This window comes from Tenebrio molitor, chromosome 6 (assembly GCF_963966145.1).
Source record: "Tenebrio molitor chromosome 6, icTenMoli1.1, whole genome shotgun sequence".
NCBI classification, from domain to species: Eukaryota; Metazoa; Arthropoda; class Insecta; order Coleoptera; family Tenebrionidae; genus Tenebrio; species Tenebrio molitor.
The window spans coordinates 12,966,322-12,985,095 of NC_091051.1; the positions used below are offsets into that span (position 1 = coordinate 12,966,322).

General features: G+C 36.1%; 5 protein-coding genes across 5 annotated transcripts; 2 read left to right on the forward strand and 3 right to left on the reverse strand.

The window, feature by feature from the left end:
• Positions 1–1,473: 1,473 nt before the first annotated feature.
• Sfmbt (Scm-related gene containing four mbt domains) lies at positions 1,474–10,723 on the reverse strand. The gene is made up of 8 exons (XM_069051445.1): positions 10,564–10,723; positions 10,080–10,282; positions 9,787–10,030; positions 8,797–9,734; positions 3,102–3,816; positions 2,536–2,786; positions 2,320–2,481; positions 1,474–2,263 (listed from the first exon to the last, which is right to left on the reverse strand). Exons 1-8 carry the CDS (start codon positions 10,568–10,570, stop codon positions 2,093–2,095), a joined length of 2,691 nt encoding a protein of 896 aa, XP_068907546.1. The 5' UTR covers positions 10,571–10,723; the 3' UTR covers positions 1,474–2,092.
• Positions 10,724–11,215: 492 nt separating this feature from the next.
• LOC138133509 (serine hydrolase-like protein 2) lies at positions 11,216–12,421 on the forward strand. The gene is made up of 2 exons (XM_069051456.1): positions 11,216–11,323; positions 11,439–12,421. The coding sequence occupies exons 1-2, from the start codon at positions 11,272–11,274 to the stop codon at positions 12,284–12,286; spliced, it is 900 nt and encodes a 299-aa protein (XP_068907557.1). The 5' UTR covers positions 11,216–11,271; the 3' UTR covers positions 12,287–12,421.
• A 183-nt stretch (positions 12,422–12,604) lies between these two features.
• Positions 12,605–15,314, reverse strand: LOC138133503 (protein arginine N-methyltransferase 9-like). The gene is made up of 3 exons (XM_069051447.1): positions 15,175–15,314; positions 13,251–15,122; positions 12,605–13,198 (listed from the first exon to the last, which is right to left on the reverse strand). The coding sequence occupies exons 2-3, from the start codon at positions 15,120–15,122 to the stop codon at positions 12,866–12,868; spliced, it is 2,205 nt and encodes a 734-aa protein (XP_068907548.1). The 5' UTR covers positions 15,175–15,314; the 3' UTR covers positions 12,605–12,865.
• Positions 15,315–15,429: 115 nt separating this feature from the next.
• On the forward strand, positions 15,430–18,689 carry Alg7 (Alg7 dolichyl-phosphate N-acetylglucosaminephosphotransferase). Its single transcript, XM_069051452.1, has 4 exons — positions 15,430–15,614; positions 15,674–15,788; positions 15,840–16,285; positions 18,067–18,689. The coding sequence occupies exons 1-4, from the start codon at positions 15,430–15,432 to the stop codon at positions 18,551–18,553; spliced, it is 1,233 nt and encodes a 410-aa protein (XP_068907553.1). The 3' UTR covers positions 18,554–18,689.
• On the reverse strand, positions 16,314–18,001 carry Mgat3 (beta-1,4-mannosyl-glycoprotein 4-beta-N-acetylglucosaminyltransferase). Its single transcript, XM_069051453.1, has one exon. It carries the CDS (start codon positions 17,783–17,785, stop codon positions 16,556–16,558), a length of 1,230 nt encoding a protein of 409 aa, XP_068907554.1. The 5' UTR covers positions 17,786–18,001; the 3' UTR covers positions 16,314–16,555.
• Positions 18,690–18,774: the final 85 nt, after the last annotated feature.

Genomic DNA, 18,774 nt, shown 5'->3' on the forward strand with positions numbered 1-18,774 from the left:
ACCGGCTAGTCGACAATTTCGCAATCCATTCATTAAAAAAGTATTCATAAACAGTTTTTTGTGGCGCATTTTCATTCAAACTACAAAACGTACAAGTCGACGCACGAGCCGCATTTAAAATTGAAATGGCAGACAAATTATTTCATTAAATTCAACGAGCCCACGTAAATAAAGCCGATCTGATCGATGCAGAACCCATTTAAGAAATTCTAACTTCATTACTGCACTCGAGACGAATCAGAAATGCCGACCGATTCTTATAAGATTTTCCACTCCGTACGTAACGACCATCTTGAACACTGGCTCCAAGACGCTGTTTAATAAACGGTTCATTCCGATTCTGTAATGTTAGGAATTTAAAAATTAAATTTTAAAGTCAACAACCTAATGAATGTACCGCAGACAAGCTCCTGGAAAAAATTACTCGCAACTACCACCGATTTTCCGCTTCCAGTCGAAAAACGCGCAACAAAAGTAAAGAAAAATAAACGATCATTCTGGAAACGTGTGAAATATGGAACGTACACTCGAGAACGTTAATCTCCGGTAATTTGGGTCAGGTCAGGAATCGCGAAAATCGTATTCCTATATTTATGTAAGGCTGCCAAATCTCCGCGTGGTACGCTCGCTCTTCAGTGGAATAATTGATACGTCGTGATGCAAAAGTGAATCAAGTCGTCGCAAATATGATTTATACGACGATTTATGTACACGTACGTGTTTTAATTGCGAATAGCACACATCTTTTCGATTACTCACGAGAAAATTACTTCGCAAAGTACAATTCCGTGTATTAACTATACGATTTATTTATATTTCTTCACTTTACTCAACATCCTTCGTTTGCTGCTTCCAAACACAAAATCAATATTTTTTTCGGTGTTGTGTTAACAGAGAACGCCGATAAAAAGGAACAATTCGATCGACGAGGACGCTACCGGACAACATTTTAAACGGCCTCTTTGAACAAACCTTTCCTCATTTAATTGAATTAATTCATTTCTTGCATTTTAAATAATCATTAAATTTAATTATGTTGCAAATGTCATTGATGTAATTGCGTTTAATCGCCTCATAACACGACACACAAAGTGCACTTTTAAAATAAATCATATTTTACGGCGGCAATTAGGTTTAGCGAGTTGAAGTAATCAACCGACAAACACGTTGAAAGACATTTTAATTTAATACCATTTTCCTTCGTTTTAACAAGCCGAACGACAAAAACACATGGAAATCTTCTCGAAAAGGAAATATTTTACTTACAGATAAGCGTACGAAAATAACTGTGCTTCCGCTTTTCGCTCTTCCTTAATGTAAAGTTTACTTGCAATTTAATGTAAATAAATGTATTATTTTAACACGTTAATTTTAGATTTGTTTCGACCGATTTGCATCTTCCGTTCCTGGTTTTCTTCGCAGTCCCACTAAAATCATTCGAAAAATTTTAAGGACAAGTAAACAATGAAAAACTACTTTTTTGACCATCTTGTATTTCAAATTATAGCTAATGAAATATCAATGTGGGTTGTTCACAATCCATTTCTTATAATTCTGTACTTATTTCTCATTATTCTTGAAACACGTCAAAAATAAGTACTTGACAAAAATAAATTCGCATGGATATAAAGCAAACCTCTGTTACAAACGCAACTATGTCAAATTCCTATGAAGAAACAAATTGATCGATAAAAAACGGAACTAGTTCATCTGAATTGATTTGATACCGATATCAGAAACAAGAAAACTGTATTATGCTAATGTTAAAGTGATGATTATGACGGTACATCGTTTTACACAGAATACAAGTGTTCTCCATTCAATGATGGCAAAATTAGTTCTGGTTTCGAGACTTACGACTCGATAAATAATTTTTGTGGTAAAAAGAAGCTACTTTTAATCTATCACCAAAGAATAAATACAACCTAACGTAAAAATACATATTCAGATTTAAATTAAGAATTAATGTCCTCGTACTGAAGTTGGGAACACACACACAAAATTAAACTATGATAAATACCAAACTTATTGTATAAAATTATTTTTTAAGACCTAGGCTTATATACACACAAACTGTCAACAGAATTAGGCACTATAAAAACTTTTTGATGTTTGCTTTCATATGGCGAATTTGCGCTGGGTTTACTTTAATTTTTAGTTGCTGTATGAGATCGAATATTTTAAGCGACGGTCCTACTTTACCGCCAGTGTACTCTAAAATATCCTCTTTATTGAGATTCATCAGCGTTTTACCGTCCACTTTCTGCAAACAATGCAACAATCGGTCAACACGAACGTACGTGACATCTTTATACCGACCTGTTTGCTGAAAGAATCGCAGTAATTCGCACAATCGTTAACTCGCAGGAATTGAGCCACGTCGAAGACGTTCCACTCTTCCGGACACAATTCACCCGTTTCGCAACTTCCTCCCGAATTATCCACCAGTCGAGGAATCAGTTTGGTACTCGTGGGCGTGGTCTACAACAGACAACCGTCAACAATTTATTTTTTTTTAACCAAAGTAGATCCTACATTTATGTATGACGTCGCTTTGCGTTCTGGGGGCGGATTGACATCTGTAGAAACTGGTAAACTTTGGTCCGGACCGGCCGGTTCTTGGCCCGCTTCCGGACCTTGATTGTCGTCGACAACTTCCATGTCGTCCTTGACAGACGGAGAGGTCTGCTCCTGCTCTTGATGTTCTGCTTTGATGACTTTCGTCGCGGTCGGTAGTTTGGGCGGCACATCTTTGATTTTCTTTTTCCTTCCCCTCTTCTTCATACCTAAAAAACAAACATCACTTTTGAAAAACGAAAACGTTCAGAGCGACACGACGAATTTTAAACAATTTAAACGTAAAAAATACTCACAATAACATTTAGAACCGGGGAAGAACCTAAGCAAAACAAATGTGAAGGAAATAAAATCGACCCGCATTATAAATTTTCTTCAACGGCCAACTGAATGTGGTAAAACACGAAACAAAAACTTTTCTACTTAAAAAATAAAGTGCTTCAGAAAGTGCGTTCTTCGTGTAATAAAAATCAAATCGTTTCATTCATTTCTTATCAGTTCTTCTTCAACGATGAAACATTTACCTTTTGCCAACTTGACGACGGGCGTTGCGACCTTCGGTAACGCCGGTGGTCCTTCGAGCTTGTGTCCCACGCTCTGACACCACCCGACTGGATAAATATCAGGACTTTCGCAATCCAACCACTGGTCGTACTCCTCTTCCCAACCGTCGAAATGTACTTTCAACAATCTGCCTGCGACTTTGGCAACAGTGGCCACGCAGACCAGCCTGGGATCCATCAGATCAGCAGCCTCGATTTTCATCCCGGGTACGAAACCGTGAAGAGGTATGTATGAACTGAACAGTTCTGGACTAGCTGCTTCGTTATTGGTCTCCGCGAGATACGTGGTCCAAGTGAAGGTTTCCGGATCGTAACTTTTCGGTGGTGTCAACGGAATTCCGTATTTCTCACAGAAACCTACTGGGAAAATGCAGGGAGATTTTATGTGGTAACAAAACCAATCGGCTCCGGTCATGTCTGATTCGTATGTATCTATTCGAATCATGATGTAACCGTGACGCAAAACGTTCATTACTGTCGCCACGCATATCGAGGATAGATTGAGTGGATCGATCGCTTCCAATTTCATACCCGTACGGAATCCTCCTTCAGTCGAAATCTCCTTCGAACCGACTTGGAAAGGCGTGAAGAGTTCGTCGGTGGCGTCGTCTTCATCGTAGATGCTGTGGTTGACGCGTTCCAAATAATTTACCGGTGCCACCAAATGATGACCAACCTGAAAAAACAAAACCCGGTGTTAGTTAAGTCGAAATGTTCCACTAATTTTTTCCTGAAGATTATCAGGATATTTTTGTGACTGAAATGAACACAACACATTGCCATCTACTAGTAACTGTTAACCACAGCCGCTCAATTAAAAAAAATATATTTTTTTTTTTAATTTTCGATCCAACATTTATTCTTCGAAAATAGTATAAATGACAAGTACAAGTAGACGTTTTTCTTGCCTCTAATTAGCTGAAAACTCTACAACGTATTTGTAGATATTAAGACATCTGCATGTTCTACGCTACACAGTGTTTGCATTTCCCGATAAAACCTTGTTCACGATGTTAATACAAGATGACTTACGACTTGTTTATACAACGTGTCTCAGAAATAAGTACATACATTAATTTTAACCAGTGACAGATCTCGTCAAGAACAACAAAATTGTTACATACCATTTTTTCTAAATCTAATTATGATTAACCATAAATAATTAACGAGCTGTCTATTTCCTAGTTATATGACCCAATGACAGTGACCGTGAAATAATAGTTTTTGTAAAATAAGAACAAAACATTGTGTTTTTAGAATAAAGTTTTTTCGCTCTGCGGCCGAGGTAGAGGATTACATTTTCAGTTAGTTTTGTCCGACTCGACAAGGCAGGCGTTTAATTGTTGATTCTGTGATTTAAGCTAAAATTTTGTGAAAATGGCATATTGCATAGTGTATGGTGAAGCGTGCGGGATTGCTCTTCGAGTCCAGAGAATTTCCCTGCGACTTTTTCTTGTAGGGGAGGACTTGATATATTCGATCCCAATTGATGCAATTGAGGTTTTAAGAGAACGGGTGGAAAATGCCTCCACAACAATTCGCAATAACAGAGGTATGCTGAATGGAAAAATAATTTCGTCGGCGCCTTCATTATTGCAGTAACAATAACGGCGGTCACTTTGAACACTTCGTGTAATGATTAGTGATTACTTTGATTACATCATGAGAATTTTTACGGATTAATACACTAGTTTTAGGAGACATTTTGTTATTGTCTTAGGTATGGGTAATTCATTAGGGGCAGTTAAAGTATATTTTTTACATTAAATAATTATTTGGTACAAAGAAGACTTCTACATAAGTGTTTAAACAATGTTCAACTATTAGACAATTATTAATAATAGAAAACAAATTATTAATGTTTGCTCTTCCCTCCTCGACGTAACAAATTTCGTTCAGTGGTTCCGTCTATTATACCCAACATAATGAACCAATTAGTAATTACTGTAACTAGTTACTTCGTTACTACACTTGACTAAAACACGTCAATTTACGTTGTGAAACTTTACCTTTTGTAATTATCTTCCAATTGCTCACATAATGAGATATGTAATAGGACTAATAGGAGAACAATTTAGCTTATTTTTTAACGTTACTTCGTTCTTATATGGACTGTTACTCTTATTTGCTTCTAGTAATACGAGTATTGCAAATAGATTCTGAGAGTTCATTCAGGTTCACTAGTTAAACATTATGGAATCAATATTTTATGAAAAAAAAAAAATATATACTGAATTACTACAAATTTATGTTTTGGCGGCGGTTAATGAATACACTTTCATGATTCATTTTATTTTCTTGCTACCTGCGTATTTATTTATACTACTGTAAATATTACAGTTTATTGACATAATGTCAATGACACAAATCACTGCGACATTATATTACTATTAGCTCAACAAATATAAAGAAAAAAAAACAGTATTTTTCTACCCACTTCTAACATCATTTCACCATTGCGTGCATTACTTAATTCACAAATGAATAAATTTTTTTTAGCGTATTGATTATGAATGTTGACTTTTTTTAACGAAAAATGGTAATGAAAGTACATGGTACTTTTTTAATCATTTTATTCCATCTCCTCGGAGATTATTGGTCAAAGAATACCTCAATGCATTTCTGTTTTTTTTTTTTATTTTGCGTAAATCCTTTTAGGCCAAATTTCTCAACTTACAACAATATGCAAAAAAATGTCGCGTTAAACACGTTATGAAAGTCTCTTTTTTCACTCATTTGCTTGATTAAGTCGGGCTCCGCCCCCGTTAATCAAAATGCAAATTCATGAAAAAAAGTATGACTTTCATAACTCGTTGTACAATATACGATTGTAAAATCAACGCAAAACATAGTGTTTTTAGAATAAAGTTTTTTCACTCTGCGGCCAACATAGAGGATTAAATTTTTAGTTAGTTTTATGCGACTCCGAAAGGCAGGTGTCTACGTGTTGATTCTGTGATTTAAGCTAAAATTTTGTAAAAATGGCATGTTTATTTCCGAACAATGAATACATAGATATTGTGTAGTGTATGGTAAAGCATGAGGGAGCGCTCCTCGAGCCCAGGAATTTCCGTGCGACTTCTTCTTGTACATGAAGGATTTGGTATATTCGATCTCGATTGATACAACTGAAGTCTTACGAGAACGGGTGGAATGCTGCCACAACAATTCGTAATCAAAGGTATGCTGGAAAGGGTGGACGAATAATTTTGTCGGCGCCTTCATTATTGTATTGACAATAACGGCGGTCAATTTGAACACTTTGTGTAATAATTAGTGATTACTCTGATTACTTCATGAAAATTTTTACGGATTAATACATCGATTTTATTATTTATTATTAAAATTGTTTTCATTTAATAAATATGTACCATATGTCTTCCACCCTTATCATTATACAGTGTGAACATAAAGTTTGGAACAAAATTCTTAATAGCGTTATGTGATGTTTTGAAAAAGATCGCTCGGACAAATCGATTATATTAAAAAAAATGCCATCCTGTGACTTGTAATTTGTTTAAATGTAAATGCAAATGTTGAAATTGTCCCCGCCAACCATTTGGCCCTTGCCGACACTTTGTACACTGCGCTCAATAATGTCAGGGCTTATTTGTTCCATTTCAGTGCGAATTCTCTGCCGTAAATCTTCTAATTGTTTGGTTTATTAAAATAATAAACCCATACAAAAAAAAAATTGATAAACAATTAAATTCAATTTTTTAAGTAAAATTTGTTATTTTCTCAAAAAAAAAAAATGTTATGTAAGGTACCAAATTTGGTAATTGTTCACTTTAACTACTTCTGGAATTTTCGCGTTTTTTCTGGTTAGACAGCCTCAGGGCGTCCTCCTAGATCGTTTCCCGCTATTCAAACCTTGTGCAAATGCCTTTTTTCTCTCTCTTGTTGTATTTCAAGGTCGCGTCAATGTCTTAGTATAACTAAAGGGTAAGGAAAATTCATTTGCACAAAGTTTGAATGGTGGGAAACGATCTAGGAGGACGCCCTGAGGCTATCTATCCAGCAAAAATGCGAACATTCCAGAAGTAGTTAAAGTGAACAATTATCCAAAATTTTTTGATTCATCGTTTAGGTAGTAGGAAGGTCTATCAGAAAAAGAAAAAAGTGGGTGTTTGTAATTTAAAAAAATTGGTGATGACGTCACATTATGGCATTTGTCGAAATAAAATCGACCTGTCCGAGCGATTTTCCTAAAAACGTCACATAATGCTATTATGAATTTTGTTCCAAACTTTTATGTTCACACTGTAGGTCACAGTAACGAACGCAGCAGTTAGCCGCTGTGCATAAGTTAGCAAAAAACAAGTGACAGTTTTCTTGTATTTGTTTTTTCTTCTTCACTTTTCAGCATCGGCGAAGCAAATAATAATAGGCGGGTAACGAAATTTGTGCCAAATCTCTCAATAATTTTAATTGGATATAAGGTTTAGGAAAAAAATATATCGATTAACGAGTTCTATTACCAGTTAAAATCAATGTATGTACTTATTTCTGAGACACGTTGTTATTTATCACCCACGTTACTTTTTTTCTGTAAAATCAACAGAATTAAATAAAAATGAAAGATGGTTCAACTGGATAAGCTGACAAAAGGGCAAAAGATTCAGACAAGAAAAGAAAACCGATTTATTGATCTAGATAAATTTTCCACGCAACAACTTTATTTAACTTCATTGTAAATTAATATGACTCCAATAAATCATCATTAATTATTATTTGCTCTTCACTGCAGAAGTTTGTTATAGTTTGAAAGCGTCAATACTTTGTACGAAACTGTCCGAATGGAATACAAGTATTAAATTACCATAATTACAAATATTTTACACAAACACGATTGTCGGTCGATTGAATTGTATTGATTGTTGCAGTGATTATAAGACGGACCCACGCAATATTAAATTTCGTTACCACAAAAAAAAAATCTCGTACTAAAATAAATCAAACAAATAAATGTGCGCACTGCACTTCTCTTCTCAGTAATGATCATCGTGACACTTGGAACATTATTGCATAATTTATGTTTATTACCAAACAACTCCGAAAAAACAATGACCTGTGGCTCAACAAGCATTTATGGTTACTCGTGCAAAAGACGTGAAAACATCTTCTGGACGAGTGGTTCTTAAATTTTTTTGAATTCGAGGCATATATTTCTTTTCTGTATACTGTGTATACTATGCTGCAATGAAATATAAGTATGGATCCAGAATCTATTAGGTTTCTTACAAGGCTTCTGTCCACATATAAATCAAAATATTGATGAAAGAACACCACCGTACACCGGTTGAAAACTTCTGCTCTAGATGAGTAAATATGTGAGTGAAATCATGTTTCCGAGTTGTGCGTTAAGAAAGAAAAAAATATTTAAATTTAAGCCACGTGTACAACTGAGCAAAGCAGTCCTTTTAAATCAATAATTCTGTCAGCCACATCAGTGCACTAGTTAAGTGTCACACAGCTTACATAAAAGTTCAACAGATCAATATTAATAAACAATGTTATTGTAAACAATGAATCATGTGCTTTTCCTGGCACTTGTGTCTTACGATAATTACCCTGACGTAAATGCATTAAAAAATACATCTAAAGTTTTTAAATATTCAAGAGAGAATTAAATTATTTATGATATTGTACACACCTTTTTGGCCCATCCCACGGGATGAAGAAGCGGTGAATCTTCGTGACACCAAAATCCGCCGTCGTCAGAGGGCAAATCGAAATATTTCACGTTCAACCTCTTCCCGACGATCTTATGAACAATGGCGACCTTAACTTGCGATATTCTATTTTTATCGACAACTTCTAAATTAAGGCCGCACTGAAACCTAGACTTAAGACTATCGCTTGCTTTATTGCTAAAATTCGAAGGTAGAGTTCGCGCTCCTGTCAAGCGTTTGCTCAAAAAATCTTTCCAGTCGCCGTACTTGTCTTCAATAGTTTTGGGCGGTATCAACGGTTTGCCCCTTGTGGCACACCACCCGACCGAGTGAACCTGATTTGAGCACAGCGAGACCCAAAAATCTTTCGAATCGTTCGATCCAAACCCTTCATAACGCAGTAAAGCCTTGTACCCGACGATTTTCATCACCGTGGCGACCCAAAATGAATCGGGAAATGCGTCGGACACGTTATCACAATCGGTATTTTCAACCTCTACTTTCATGCCGACCATTATATTTTCCCAAATGTCACACATTGGGGCGTGCTTGAAGCAAGTCACAGGAGCTGCCACAAAATATTGATCATTCAATTGAGAGTCCCAGTCGTGAGAATTTGCAGGTTCCGCTGATTTTCGTCGGGTTAATGGGACAGTCTCGTCGATTGGGGGTAGTACAGGGGCTGGTGGTAATTGTGGAAATTCTTGATCTGTTACCGTATTTGTAAAGTCGTCTTCTGTTTTCATAGTAAAGCGATGTTTAGCAAAATGATGGTTTTCAGGTGTCTGTTGTTGGGACAGTGGGAGAGGTTCTGGTATTAATCCGCTGTACCCCCGAGCACACGCCATACTACAAAACCGCCTCTCTCTAGTGTAAAAAGCATGTTTTACACCAATTGCTCCACATTTTTCACACACAGCTATAAAATTATTAATTCAGATATTTGTAAAGTGGGATCAGGTAAATCTCACCAATTCCATCTTTCTGAATTGGTATAACTGAAGGATCAGTATTGCTCTGATACGCTATAGGTGTCTTAAGAACCAAACCTGGATGTTTGATGGGTTTTATTTTCCTAGTGGGACATGGTAATGTTTGAGTGGCTGTTGTGATCATATATACAGGATTTTGACTGTCTTCCTCTGCATAACTTGAGTCATTACTTTCATGTTTCATATCAATATATTGCATCATATCTAAATTTTCCATGCCATCCTATTAAATAGCAAATTAGTAGATTCCCACCAATTTTATAGCCACTTACCATCTGTGAGCTGTGAATCGTATTAATATCATCCATTGACTGATTTGACATGCTGTGAAGAGATGGGGTGAAATATGGATTCTCGTGTTCCAGTAACATGTCTGTATTATCTCCTGACATTAATTCCATCGACATTTCAGGATTGGGTTGACCTGCACCCATCCACACCATGCCCATATCAGCAACCCCAGGCATTGTATATACTAAAATCAATTTTACACTCTAATTATATAACCTATAAGATACAAAAGGCCAAAAATCAATCAAGACTTTAATCCATTATTCAAAGCTGATACTACAGGAACGTAAGATTCGGTTTGCAATCAATAAATAGGTAAGTGACAGTTAGTAATTATTTAATCGCGGAATATGAGCTGTAATTACAAACAAAGAATGCAATGTAATTAATTACAAGAATGGCATGCAATTCTTGGAGGCTTTAGCGAGATCGAAATAATCGGTTACTAAATAAATAAAATTGTACCGTTCATTTCTGGTGTTAAAATTTGATTATCTATAATGCGAATAACGAACTGTATTAATTTTCATTTATAAAATGTGGTAAAATTTACACTCAGCCTGTCTAGCGAACGCATCATTCGAGATTTTTGAGAGCACTCAATGCCAACCCTCTAAGACTTTTAATGCAAAAATCCCCAACTAATTGACGTTTCTGAGCAGAACAACTGCTACATCGGCGGCAATATTTAAAAAATGTTCAAGTCCTGGTGGAAGGCACGAAGAAAACGAATCATTAATCATTATCTGGAAAAGTTATTTACAAATTGCATGTCTGTCACATTTACTGAGCACTGAGCTAGTTTGTTTCAACATTTGTTGAATGATCATGTTGAAATGTTGAATCATTCTGTCTGATTTTGTTGTTAACAGTATCAAATGCAGAGACAGCCTGAGAACGAAGTAATACTAACCAGTTTAGATGTAAATAAAATGAAGATTCTTAATCACTCTCAGGTGATGCTCCAAGCTCCATCTGATAGACGAAAGTTCCGTGATCGTGACGTAAAACTAAACTTTGCAGTTTGTACTCTTTCTTTTAAGTGCTGATTAACGCCATTATCGTGACATATGAAGTAATAGTAATCCACAATGAATAACATAATTTTTATTGATAGGAGAAAAAGTATAAAGTGTAGAATGAATTAGCAAGTATTGTAGTATTTATACAATAATGATGAATATTGATGAAATTAAAATCATTGTTCCCTGGGGTCACATAGCAGGTAAAGGTAGCAACATTACCGTGCTTTAATCATGAGATAATTCATTCACAGCAATGTTACGATAAGTTTAATTGGAAGTCGAATAAGTGAGGTTATGTTTACTTTAATTTTTCAGCGAAAGTATGGGGCAACTTAAACGACCCCATCGTTTTGGTGTTCCACGGGATTATGGATAATGCCGGTTCCTTTGACAGATTAATTCCGCATCTCCCAAAGTCGTTTTGCTACGTTTGTATCGATCTACCAGGTCACGGAAGATCGAGCCATTTCCCCCCATTTTTCCCTGCCTACACACTCAACAACATCATCGTATACAAAATGATAATGCAACACTTCAAAAGAGAAAAATATATAGTAATAGGACATAGCTACGGAGGCCAAATTGGATTTCTCTTTGCCCAGCTGTACCCCGAGTATGTTGAAAAACTGATCATGTTTGACACTATTCACATCTTCCCAGTGCACACAGGACAATTCAAACAAAATCTCAGAGACAAATTCGACTTTTGCATATCACTTGATGAAAAAACTAAAACAAACAACAGACCGACGTACACATACGCTGAGGCACTGCAGAAATTACAAGACCAAAGATTCAATGGATACATTTCCCCAGAGGCTGCTGAAACTCTGCTGCAGAGGGGTATCGCGTCTGTCGGCGACGGCAAGTACGTGTTTACAGTGGATCTGAGAATGAAACAGTTTATCAACCCGCTTCACGATTTTCGATACATCTTAGAGACGCTGAAAAAATTTCCGGTCACGTGTCCAGTGCTGATGGTTTTGGGTCGCGACTCAGAACTTCAACAAATGTACATGAAGCCTATTACGAAATTTTTAAAGAAATATAAAAACATTATGATAAAAAATGTCGACGGGCATCATGACGTGCACAATAACGAACCAGAAATTGTGGCTCCATATGTAACAAAGTTTTTGTTAATGAAAAAGGCAAAATTATGAAACGGTGGAAGTAAATTAATTGTGGGAGGACTTGGGAAATGTGAGGATTAAAATCAAATATTTAAACAGAAGTATTTTTTTATGATTTTTTCTTGTCTTAAACGTATACATTTTTAATAAAAATATGGGAATGGAGTTTTTTGATGACGTTATCTACTAAATTCCTCATCCAGCAAACCTTTACCTCATTAACCAATTTGTTTTTTCAAATACATAGTATCAGATATTACCTCACATCTATGTAATAAATTTATAATCACCACTTTTTCTTTGCTTTTAGTTATCAAACAATCTAGACAAAAAACGAATAAAAATATCTGCAAATCTCAGATATTTTTATTTGTTACGAATTCACCAACTCGGTTGAATTAAAATCGTACCTCTGCTATGCACTATTAAATATTTGTGACTGACATCTATAAAAATTGTTTTACAAATTCAAGTAATAACAATTGACCACCAATTTCAAATGCATGGTGAAGTAAAGATAATTTAATTAGCTTTAAAAAACGTTGGTACTACAAAAGACTAATTTTACTAACATTAATGAATAAAAATTGCATTAGAAATAACATGACATCACAATAAATTATTTTCATCACAATAAACTTTCAAATGACCATCATACCTCAACACGTGGATCATTATTTTATCTCCTTTTTTCACAGCCTTTGGCTTTTGCAAGAGTGTGCAAGTTTTATCATAGTGATAACTGTCTAATGTACTAAACGTGATGCTATCATCATCGGTAAATTGAAAGTCGAACCAGTAAAGAATCGCATTGCAGATACCATCTTCACTAATAACTGTCTCCATATGCAAATCAAACACATCCGCGTCACTGACATCAAAAGTAACTATTGTTGAATATTTCTCACACTCAAGATGTTCAATATTCGGGTGCTCAGTACCCTGAAATGCAAAAATGTTATGATCAGGTGTTACGCTAAAACGATTGTCTTACCGAAAACTCATTTAAATACGCAGCGATTTTAAAATTTAAAGCCTTGCTATCATCAACTCTATTGCAAACATCTAAATACTTAGAACTAATGAACTGTGCTTTGAGGAAAATCTTTTTTGGTACTACTACACAGTCCAGTTTTGATTCACTCTCTATCGATAATTCCATCTTATTCCAGGACCCATCAGTCTTTACCACATCCGTGTAAACGACATCTGGTGGTTCTAAATATACCATGTAGCTCTCCATGGCTCTTTCGTGGATAAAAATCATTTTATAATTGGACAGCTGGTTGACTTCCATCAAATACTTGTACAAGTTCAGATCGCACTCGTCTTTGTAGACGTGGTAGACTGTGGCGCCCTTTTTAGCCATCAGAAGCCCAAACAACGGGAAGACGTTAAAGTCTACTATTCTCAAATCACAATTGTCATAACTCTCAACAGCTTTGGTAATAGTTTCGACCAACTTGACGTCATTCAGGAATGATATTACTTCCGTGCTGACCTCGAAACACTTGGGACACGAATCGTTGTGACCTACGACTGTAAACGTGATTTGTCCCTCCACCACTCTGGGTTTGATCTTTAGAACCTCGTCTTTCTTAACTTGGATGGGATGAGTCAAATGGTAAACTCCCTGTTCCCAACATTCGACGTCAGAGTTAAACGGGTTCGTCGATATCGTAATGTCTTCATCTAAACTGAGATCAAACCAAATCGCTAACGCGTGTACCGCACCGTCCTCGGTGCAGATCAACTCGACTTCATCGACGGCATCGTTGTCCGGAGTCAGCAACTCATCCAACTGTTTTTTATCGGAAAAATTCACAGTTAAAAACGGTTTGGTTTCAGAGACATATTGGAGGTTTTTATTTTTCAAGTATTCCGCGTCGTAGGGTTCAGGTGCTATCTCTATCAGACACACATCCTCCAGACCCAACTCTTTTAGTTGTTCAGTGTACCTCGCTTTCCTCATCATTTCTGGACTTCTGAACGCCGTCACGTAGACTTTAGCGCTCGCAGGAATTATTTTAAATTTTTCTTCACTCACGAACGTATCGAGTGCGTGTTTTATGGTTCTTAAGCAATTTTCTCCGAACAGCGCGGCATCGAATATTTCGGTTACAATTAAATTACAAGGAGTAGATAACGACGTCAACTGAGTTGAATTAGAATGGATGAGATTTACTTTTGCTTTGTTCTTTTCGAATATTGTTTGCGCGATATTAAACAAGAACTTATTTTCCTCAATAGCAGTCACTTCCGCTCCTTTAAGACTTGCCGCTATTAGACTCAAAAGGCCACAACCTGTGCCAATATCGCACACGTTTTTAAAACCTGATTTGACCGCTTTGCGAATCGCATCTCTGTACGATTCATTTCTTTTGCGATCATTCAACATGCGAAAATGCCACCGCGGAATTAAATGCCACATCACATGCATATAATTTTTTTCAGCTGGTAAATAACCCAGCTTGGCAGCTACTTCAAGAAATGCCGCTGAGACTGTGTATTCGCCTTGGCCGAAAAAATAAACGCCAAATGCGTTGCGTAATATGACATTTTCAGGGAAATTATTAATTACTGCAGTGTAACATTTCATAATTTCATCTTCCTCAGCAGCTGTGGGTTCGATGATACTACTGCTCATATTTAAAATTAACTTTGTTAAACTAACTAGGTCTAAAACCTTCATGTCGTTCATGTTTGTTAAATTATCCATGTAGTAAATGTAGTTCTGGATGGCTTTGACATTATTGCCATTTGCAGCTTCCTGATGGGCATGCTGCAAATAATACTCTGGAGCTACACGAATTTTCGTCGCAGCACTCGTACGAATGGTCGGCACTCTTTCTTCTTCTTCGTTCATCTAGACATTCATTACATGGTCTATAATCTAAATGTATCATTAATTTACTTACGGTTTCACAAAAACTACCGAAAATTACAATAAAAACACAACCACAAAATTTTATAATACCAACGATAAAAAAAACTCTCCAAGTTTTTCTACATCAAAGTAGAGACATAAAATGGAGATAACAGCGGGGAAGAGTTTTTTAAACCATTAAAAACAGCCAAATTCAGTGCAGAATTAAAAAACACGCCATTAGCTGACAGTTGTCAAAATGCATGTTTGAGCTGTCAGATTTGATTAATGTCAAAAGTTTTAAAAAATGGCGGTAGAGGTTGACATGAATCTCGACAAGAATTGGAAAATGATGATTCCAATAATAATTAGCGCGTTTATGTCTACAGTGGCGTATGTGGTGACGGTACGTTTAATTCCTAAACTTAGGGATATGTTTATAAAAGCCAATCTCTTCGGAATCGACATGAGTAAAACTACAAGTGAGAAAGTGTAGGTTATGTTTCATTTATCGCCGCCGATATTTACGAATTATTAATTATTTTCTGCAGGCCTGAATCTCTTGGTGTCGTAACAGGATGTACGTTTTTGATAACAATGTTCTTATTCATTCCTGTACCTTTTGGAAGCAGTTTTTTCGACGAAGCTAGTTTTCCTCACGACGAGGTAATTTGGGATGTTAGTACGATCGTGACAGTCTCTAAATGACAATTTTAGTTCGTAGAATTAATAGCAGCGTTACTATCAATCTGTTGTATGTTACTGTTGGGGTTTGCTGATGACGTTTTGGACCTACGTTGGCGCCATAAATTGCTCTTGCCTACCATAGCTTCGTTGCCGCTGCTGATGGTTTATTACGTAAATTTTAACTCCACCGTTATCATAGTTCCAAAGCCGTTGCGGGAAATATTTGGGTTTTCCGTAAAAGTCGGCATTTTATATTACATTTACATGGGTATGTTGGCTGTTTTCTGCACAAATGCCATCAACATACTGGCTGGGATTAATGGACTGGAAGTTGGACAAAGTGTAATTATTGCACTATCAATAATGGTGTTTAATATGATTGAACTATCAGGAAATTTATGGAAAGCTCACCAGTTCAGCTTGTATTTTATGTTACCCTACATTGGAACCACTTTGGCTCTGCTCAAACACAATTGGTAAGTTTTATGAAAAGAAAAAACTATCAAGATTTCAATTATTTATTACATGATAAAAAGTTATCATATTACTAATCGATATAACATGGGCAAATGTAATTTACAAGTTATCACAGCTTAACATTAGGAGGACCTCTCTGCAAATTTGTCACTTGTGTGACGTACTAGGCCGGAGTAACTGCTTGTGGTTGATTGTGGTATTCTTAATAGGGATGTTCGGCAAATCAGATTCAGTCTTATGTTCCCTTCGCGTATACTACTCCATTTCGATCATCCTTCGTAATAGTCGATCTTAGAATATAGGTTTATCAGCAGAAAATCATAGTTCCAGTTATTTTCCATTACGTAGTACGGTGCAAAGTAACTGTCACGGTAGCGATGAGTGCGAAGAAGTTCAGTCTTGCCATCTATGTAAAGTCCGTTTTCAATCAAATCTTCCAAAAAAGCATTGTCAATTTTCTTCTGGTGCATCTTCTCCAAGTTAATTGCATTGTGGAATTTTGTAGCTAACAATTCGAGGATTTGTGCGATGTCGTAGCAATATTCACAGTACCATCCGCCATAATGATTAAGATCTCCCAATATGATGCCTTTGTACAGAGGATTTGACAGTGTTTTATTATCATTGAGTAATTTAATTCTATTATTGAAAACTCCCCTCAGATACGACACTGAGCAAGCACCTCCAGTTATTATGGTTTTGCTGGGATGAACCCAAAAAAATCCGTAGACGGACCATCGCAGTCGAAAACGAATTGGTTCCGGCCACTTGTTGTAGTACTTCAAAAAATTTATTGCAAACTTATTGGGGATTTCATTTCCATTACTGTTTAAGATTATATCGTCGTCTCTTAAATTCTTAACAAGATGCAAGGCATTATCAATGTTATTCGTCTTGAGATACAGAATTTTATCGTGATACTGTTTGGCAAAATTGTTGTTTAGTTTATGCTGTAGAAAGTCAGATCTTTTATCTTCGTATAAAATAAATAAATCCACGATACTCCCTAGTTCGTTGATTCGGATTTCAGCTATAGTCTCACTGAATTTATCCACCGAAAATACGTAAATGATGCGTCTCTCGAATGTTCTCGGCCCGGTGATTTTGAGGGGTTTTCGATACGTTAAAAGTGCCCTCCAAATCACCTCAGGTTGTCCACAATCTTTTCCGTGCCAGCCGGGAAGACAATTGCACTGCCAGTTAAATTGTTTCGAACGTTTCATCGAGACCAAATCAGTACCGTTGGTGTAACATAAACTCGAGTTAAAATCGATAAACTTGGTACGACTATTAATACTCTTCAAAAATATTCTACTATCTGACGTATGATATGTAAGTTTTATTTGTTCTTCTTGTGGAGAATTCACAAATGAGATTTTTTCACTTTTCAAAGCGACGTTGTCAACTTTTAGATAAAAGTAGGACATTATCAGTAATATCTGTGTGAAGAGTAATATCCATATGGATAATCTCTTGTAATTTCTATGAATTTTATTCATTTAAAACTTTTACCTACATAACCTCACTTGATTAACTACTTGCGTATTGCTATCGGCAACAGTGATATTTCGGTGGAGTGTCTTCGGTGCACTAATTATAAATCTCATAATTGTATCATTGACCACCGAATAGTTCTATTTTAAAATTCATTAAATAAATTGGACCACCGCCCAATTTGAAATTTGACAATTCGCAGTTCGCACGTCAATGTCAATTTTCGGTTGGCAACGACGTCCAGCAGAACCAACCTAAATAATTGAAATTTTAAATTCTGTTCCAGGTATCCATCCAAGGTTTTCGTGGGTGATACTTTCTGTTATTTCTCGGGTATGACTTTCGCAGTAGTTGGAATTCTGGGCCATTTCAGTAAAACAGCACTTTTATTCTTCATACCGCAAGTGTTTAATTTTTTGTACTCTTTTCCACAGCTCTTCCATTTCATTCCGTGTCCCAGGCATCGATTGCCAAAATTTAATTCAAAAACTGACAAATTAGAGATAAGTACAACCAAATTCCGTTATTCTGAATTAAACATATTAGGCAAAATCATTATAAATCTCTTCAGAGTTTTTAGATTGATTCAGTGGCACGAGAAAGACGACTACGTCACAACCAACAATTTAACGTTAATTAATTTGGTTTTGTTGTATTTTGGGCCCCTTCACGAAGCTAGGTTGACGATAATCTTATTGTGCATCCAGGTCCTTTGCAGTCTATTAGCTTTCGTCATCAGATATCCTTTGGCGTGGATATTTTACGATGTATAGAATTTACATATTTGTGATAGACACTTTTATTGTATCGAAACCAAATATCTTTTGTAAATAGATCATTTTTACTGAGACTGCTTTATATGTTCCTTGTTGTGCAGATTTTATTCTTAAATAAATTTGTTAAATAGAATTGACTTTCTCACCTGTTCCCAATTTAGAAGTACCTACATAGTTGAAGTGAACACGTTAGATCTAGAATCTCTTATACGATACAA

Bases quoted from the DNA above. Each gene is read 5' to 3' on its own strand.
- Alg7 (XM_069051452.1), top strand. From the start codon at position 15,430: ATGGCGGTAGAGGTTGACATGAATCTCGACAAGAATTGGAAAATGATG. The intron at 15,615-15,673 runs GTAGGTTATGTT...TATTTTCTGCAG, and splicing joins AAAACTACAAGTGAGAAAGT to GCCTGAATCTCTTGGTGTCG. The intron at 16,286-18,066 runs GTAAGTTTTATG...ATTCTGTTCCAG, and splicing joins GCTCTGCTCAAACACAATTG to GTATCCATCCAAGGTTTTCG.
- Mgat3 (XM_069051453.1), bottom strand. From the start codon at position 17,785: ATGAATAAAATTCATAGAAATTACAAGAGATTATCCATATGGATATTA.
- Sfmbt (XM_069051445.1), bottom strand. The intron at 3,817-8,796 runs GTGTGTACAATA...TTGTTTTTTCAG, and splicing joins CCGTGGGATGGGCCAAAAAG to GTTGGTCATCATTTGGTGGC. The intron at 2,482-2,535 runs GTAGGATCTACT...TGTCTGTTGTAG, and splicing joins AAGCGACGTCATACATAAAT to ACCACGCCCACGAGTACCAA.
- LOC138133503 (XM_069051447.1), bottom strand. From the start codon at position 15,122: ATGAACGAAGAAGAAGAAAGAGTGCCGACCATTCGTACGAGTGCTGCG. The intron at 13,199-13,250 runs GTAAGACAATCG...TTTGCATTTCAG, and splicing joins CGTATTTAAATGAGTTTTCG to GGTACTGAGCACCCGAATAT.
- LOC138133509 (XM_069051456.1), top strand. From the start codon at position 11,272: ATGATGAATATTGATGAAATTAAAATCATTGTTCCCTGGGGTCACATA. The intron at 11,324-11,438 runs GTAAAGGTAGCA...TTAATTTTTCAG, and splicing joins TCCCTGGGGTCACATAGCAG to CGAAAGTATGGGGCAACTTA.